Genomic DNA, 6000 nt, shown 5'->3' on the forward strand with positions numbered 1-6000 from the left:
CCACCCCCACCTGTGCTTTCCCCACCACACCACAGTGCTGCTGCTTTGGGCCTTTCTCAGGAGGGAACCCAGGCCCTGGGCTTCCCAAACAGCCTCCTGAGAGGGCAGAATCCCCTGCCTCTGAACTGGAGAGGGCTACTCCCCCAGGGCCCGCAACTCTGTGTCGTTCAGGGAGCTTTTGCAGTATCTCGGGGAAGCCTGCACCTCAGCCTTAGTCCTGGGCCAGTACTGGGTTCCACTCTATGTAAAGATGGGTGGTTAGACCTGGGACTAAGAGCAGAGGAGTGGGCTGAAAGGCGGCAATGTGTCTGTGGGAGGCCGGCAGACCTGTGAGGATGGGCCCTCCCTGCTAGAAAAATGTCACTCTGTAATATTTAACAAGAGGGCAGGGTCAGACGCCCGGACTCATGTCTGAACCTACCGACTGTGAGAAGGGGCTGCCAGTCTGGCAGTCATTCAGCGGCTCCGTGCCCTCTCCCAGGCAGGGTTTGTGACTGCGGGCAGAAGCGTGCTCTGCTTAAGCCGGAAGAGACGGCAGTACAGTTCAGGAGCTCGCAGCACAGACAGGAAGGCCAGAGGGCCGGGCTCCGCAGAGCGGGAGCCACAGCAGGTGGGGCAAGGGAAACGGTGTGCTGCCCCTGAGTGACCTCCCTGTGGCCTGTGCCTCTGCTTTACGCCCTTGGGAGAGGACTGGCAAGGCTGGGTCTCATGCCCGCGCCCAGGCTGCCCAGGAAAATGTCCACCCTCCTTTGGCTTCCCCTATGGAAGGCCTGGTCTTGTCTCATAAAACCAGGACTGCCTCCGAACAGGAAGGGGTTTGGGATGATGAGCAGCCAGTAAGCGACAGCGGTCCACTGCACAGGTGTTGGGGTTAAGTGCTGCGGGCAGTCAGATTGCACAGATGGAGCCATCGCGGCCCCTGTGGCCACAGCTCACCATGCGAGGGCGTTACTGTACAGTGGGAAGGGGTGGGCCTGGCCACTGAAGGAGCTACTGGGAGGGGCACCTGGCTGCCAAAGGATGACTCCAGGTCGGCACGAGGACCTGAGGTGGCTGTGGCACCACTCACCAGAGCACAGACCACAAAAAAGGCAACATCACTAGGTGTCAAGTCCATGTGGCTTTGAGCTGGGGAGGAGACTGAGGAAGGAAAGAGAGTCGGCTGTGCTGTCCGATGGCTGAGTGATGGGAGCCAGGGGCATGTGGACCATGGTGATTGCAGCTTGCCATGTTGAGTAGGAGGTGGCTGGAAACAAAACTGGAGTTCTAGCCCAAAGGGTGTGTTTCAGAGGCCTGTGGCATCTGTGGCCATCCTTCAGTCACCTGGGTATGTCTTGAAACGAAGGAGATGTGTCGTGTGCTGAGGGCAAAGGGGATCTGGCCTGGTAGCTACAGGTCCAGGACTGTATTCCCTGTTGTCCCCTTGCCACTGTGCTCGGGCCTGGCATGGGGCATCCATTCTTCAGGAGAGACTTCCTGAAGCTCAGAGACCTCAGCCATAGGGAGCTGCATGCCCGTGCCCCACACAGACACCCCATGTCTGCTCGGGGTTGCTCCTTCCTTTTCCCAGCAGCAGGGACAGCATCACATTCATTCTCCTTGGGCTCCCGTCAGGTGACACTGCTGAGTGTGGAGATGACTGCACTGAAGGAGGAGAGAGACCGCCTCAGAGTGACATCTGAGGACAAGGAGCCAAAGGAACAGCTTCAGAAGGCCATCAGGGACCGGGACGAGGCTATTGCAAAGTGAGTAGGATCACGTGTTTGATTTTACTTCTGATTTACATGAGGAGCATGTGATTAGAAGCTCAGCTGAAAAAATTAAATCATGTAGAAGACAAAGGGCAAACATTTAGAGGCAGCTTGCCACTCCGTGACCCCTCGTCCCACTCTCCCCAGACGGACACCACTGTTCCCAGTTGAGTGTGCACGCTCTGCAGACCCTGTCGTGTGCTTATGCACGAGGGTGCGCGCTGTTGCTGCTGTTGGGTGCCGTGGAGTCGATTTTGGCTCAGAGAGACCCCACGTGCGCAGCAGAACTGCCCCGGGGTCACCTTGGCTGTGGCCTTTACAGGAGCTGATCGCCCGGTCTGTCCTCTGCAGTGCCACTGGCTGGGTGCAAACCGACCATCTTTCAGTTACCCGAGCACTTGACCATTCGTACCAGAGTTCATGATATGCAATACAGTTGTTGTTTTTTTTTAATCAATGAGAGAATAATGTATATGCTTTGCTTTTTTTCACTTCATATACTTTAGAGAGCTTTCCAACTTCATTTTATTTCTATGTATCAATATATTTATATTATATAAAATATTGTTGTTGTTGTTATGTGCCGTTGAGTAGGACCTGACTCATAGCGACCCCTCCTTGGGTTTCCGAGGCAGTATCACTATGGAAGTAGATTGCCCCATCTTCTTTCTAAGGAGTGGCTTGTGGGTTTGAACCGCCAGCCTTCTGGTTAGCAGTCAAGTGCCTTAGGCACTACGCCACCAGAGCTCCTTATATAAAATACAGTGATGTGTAATTAGCAGGTACTTCACTGGCTGTGTGACACAAGGGGTGGGAGGAAAGGGGAGCACATCCGGAAGAAGAACCGCGTGGTATGGTGCGCTACAGCTGGGTAATAAAATGAAGGCACTAACCCTGGAGTTCACTGGGAATAAAAAGCAGAGTGAAGGAAAGTGCAGGCTGGTTGGTCCCTTCTGTCATCTGGGAAAGCAGAAGAGAGTCAAGATTTGAGGCAGCCATACTGGCAGCAGGACTCCCAAATCATGTCCCAGACTTTCCTCTGAAGCCTCAGAGAAGGGTTGACAGCTGAGGAAAAGAACCAGGCACCCTTTGCCTGCTGGGGGGGGACTGGTGTTGAGCTTGTGCTGGAGCTCCATGGAGACATGGAGACACGTCTGCTAGGCTGAGCTGAGGCCAGCAAACAGATTCTTTTCAATACCCAAGCCTTGGGGCTGCAGGTTAAGATCTGAACATACTCTGGCATCGGCACGGGAGGTGGGAGATGCAACCAGAGAGCCGGTTGAGGCGCGAGAGAGAAGGCATACGTTGTCTAGCTCCCTTTCCTCAGAGAAGTGGAACCCACCTCAGCCACCAGTCACAGAGGAGGCCACGACATCTCTGTGAAGCCTCGTCATGCGTTCCCTCGACGCCAGCAGAGGTGGCTGCTGAGGTTTATAAATTCCCCTCTCTGGAACTACGCCCCCTGTAGGGAGAGGTCAGGAGTGAGGGCCCTGCCCTTCCTGGACCCCAGAAGCATTGGGCTGGCCCTGTGGGGAGAGGCCTGGGGAGTCCTATCATTCCAGTCTCTGCTCCTTACAGATGAACGTCGTGTACAGAACTTGAGACAACAGACTTGAGCAGTGGTCGAGAAGGGAACCACAGGGCTTTATAACAGTTTTGTAAGATACTTTCATAGCCCTCATCTCTGGTTCTTGTACAGATTAGTAAATAAGCACAAGTAAGCCCATGTTTACCTTGCTTGTTGGGTAATCCGACCCTGTCATGGTTGCACATTAAAATCACCAGGGGCCTTCCCATCCACCCACACCCTGTGTGTCTAATGGGCAGCCATGGGTGGGACCCTCAAGAAAAATGGCTCCCTCCTCCTCACTGGGCTGTAGAACCCAGTGCCTCTTAACCTGTCACAATAGATGACTCCAGAGAAGTCACTCCCCCTTGCAGGTGAAGGGCTCTCACTAAAAGACTAGGAATCTGACCTACAAAAACCAACACGCGCCAATTAACTCGTGGGATTCTGCTAGTCCTCTGAAAGACTGATTCTTTACAAACGTGATTGGTACACTGATCACCCTGCGCAGCTTTGCTTTCCCCGCCTGGGGTTTATGAGGAAAGGCAGGCTCGAAGATTCCTTACTGAGCAAATGGTCCCGAGTGTGCAGTCCGAGGCCGGGTACGGAGGTGGCCAAGGAGGGCTTCCGGGAAGGAAGGGGGCCCCCCAAGGCAGGGCCTCGCCCCTGGGTCCTTTCGGGCCCCCTCCCTCGTGGAACGTTAGTCAGCACATTTCCGGGACGGCAGCCTGCGCGTTGAGCCACCTGCCGGGAGACGCCTGGAAGTGCTCAGGGTTGCAGCCGCCGTGAGGCGCCAGAGAGTTTTGTTCTGACGTTCAGTGGCCGCGGGGGCGTCCGGGATGGGCGTCCATGGCAACCGGCTCCGGGCTGTGATTTCCGCTGTTGGCCGCCAGCCAATAGCAGCGGGCGTGACGGAGGCGGCCTGCGGCACCTGGGACTCCAACGCTCATTGGAGAAGTTGGGTCCTATGAGCGCAGCCCGCATCCGCAGTGCGGGCGGGGCTGACAAGGGCGCTGGGCGCTAGCTGGAGCGCCTGCTGTGACCAGGCAGGAGGGTGGCTATCAGGGTAGGTGACTAATTGCTTGGTGGACATGAGGCCAAAAAGGAAGTGCTAGTCACGGTGGTGGCCTGAGTGCTTGGTAGACGTGAGCCACCTGCCGCTCCTTCCGGCCAGGCTTTTGTTGGTGCAGTTGGTCTTCTCGCGGTCTGTGCAGACCGGTCCTCTGGCTGTGCTTGTCCGTGCAGGGGCGAGAGGGTACTTGGGTCGCGGGCCTTGTGCATCGAGGACACGTGTTAGCTTTCAGACACACGAGCAAGCAGCAGATGAAGGCATGGGCTAATTAAACGCTTCGTCCGCCAGGCCACCCCCCACCCCGCCCCAAAATTTATTTAGCATTGAACAGCTATGAGTTAGGAATGTTGGGGAGACGAAGGGAGTAGTGCGCGTAACATACACACGACGTGAAAATACACAATGCAGACGTGTGCGCAAGCAGTTCCCGGGCTGGGTCTCGTCTCGTGCTTCGCTCCGCTCAACTGTGCGTCCCGAGCGCCTCCTCGTTGTCAGTGAATCTTCCATGTTCTCGTTCTCAGGGGTGAGGGCATTCCCTCTCATGAGTTATTGAACCAGTTCCCTAATTGTCAGATAGGATGATCGGCTAAGCTGTGAGGGTCACAGGGGTGTGGCTTCCCTTGCACACACCTGTGTCTGTAACGGGGGAATTACTGGTCGAAAGGAGCCCCTGCCCGCAGCAGGAGGACACGCCCCGTCCAGTGGGGACTCGCCTGTTTGTTTTGGGGAAGGATAGTAGCTCCTTTGTGCTGTGGCGCTTTGGTGGTGTGCTTGTTGAGGCCCTTGGCGGCTCACCAGAGTGTTGGTGATTGGCACCCACCAGCCACTCTGCAGAAGGAAGATGGCGCGGTCTCCTTCTGTGAAGATGCTGAGCCTTAGAAACCCAGCAGGGGTCACTGTGACTCAGAATCAACCTGAGGGTAGTGAGTTCGGTTTGGTTTTTGTGCTGTGGGAGGCCTTTGATCTCCTCTGGGTTCCAGTCCTGACTAAAGTATCTTTCTCTTTTAACCACCTTGAACCTCGGTCTTTTCAGCTGTCAGACGGGCTGACAAGCCCTTCGTCTGCAGGTTAGTTATAAAACTTGAGGGGACATATGCGAGAGCGTGTTGCAGACTTTCCAGTAACCTCCCACTTACTCCTTCAGTTACTGTTGCTTTGTCAGTGGTTTGGGACACAGCCTGTCCCCCACCTGTGGGCTCCAGAGGCCCCTGGGCCGGGATCTCCACGGGTGCCCGCTTTGTCTGTCTGCAGGAAGAATGCTGTGGAGCTGGAACTCGCCAAGTGCAGGATGGACATGATGGCTCTCAACAGCCAGCTGCTGGACGCCATTCAGCAGAAACTGAGCCTCTCGCAGCAGCTGGAGGCCTGGCAGGTAAACGGCAGGCCTCAGCCCAGGGCAGAGAGGACGAGGCCCGGGGGGGGTCTCCGAGTCTCAGGCGGGGTCAAGAGAGGTTGCTCCTGGAGGACCTCCTCCAGCTGGCGGGAGCTCATGCTCCCCAGCGTCCCAGGAAGAAGGTCACACTGCTCTCGGGAGCGGCAAGCCCGACTCCTCAAGCGGGACCGCCTGCCCCTGCTGGTCTCCCCGGCCCTGTCTGAGTGACATAGGAAAA

At 56.2% G+C, this 6000-nt stretch overlaps 1 protein-coding gene across 1 annotated transcript in view; it reads left to right on the forward strand.

Annotated features, from left to right (window-relative positions):
• The window catches only part of BICDL1 (BICD family like cargo adaptor 1), a gene marked incomplete at its 5' end in the record, with an annotated part of 93421 nt that overhangs the window by 84731 nt on the left and 2690 nt on the right, over positions 1–6000 (forward strand). The window contains 2 exons of the mRNA XM_007938289.1: positions 1615–1745; positions 5642–5762. Coding sequence (XP_007936480.1) covers positions 1615–1745; positions 5642–5762 — 252 coding nt within the window. The remainder of the gene's footprint in view (positions 1–1614; positions 1746–5641; positions 5763–6000) is intronic.

Source organism: Orycteropus afer, unplaced genomic scaffold, assembly GCF_000298275.1.
Source record: "Orycteropus afer afer isolate SDZICR_OR568_19922 unplaced genomic scaffold, OryAfe1.0 scaffold00048, whole genome shotgun sequence".
In the NCBI taxonomy this organism is placed as follows: Eukaryota; Metazoa; Chordata; class Mammalia; order Tubulidentata; family Orycteropodidae; genus Orycteropus; species Orycteropus afer.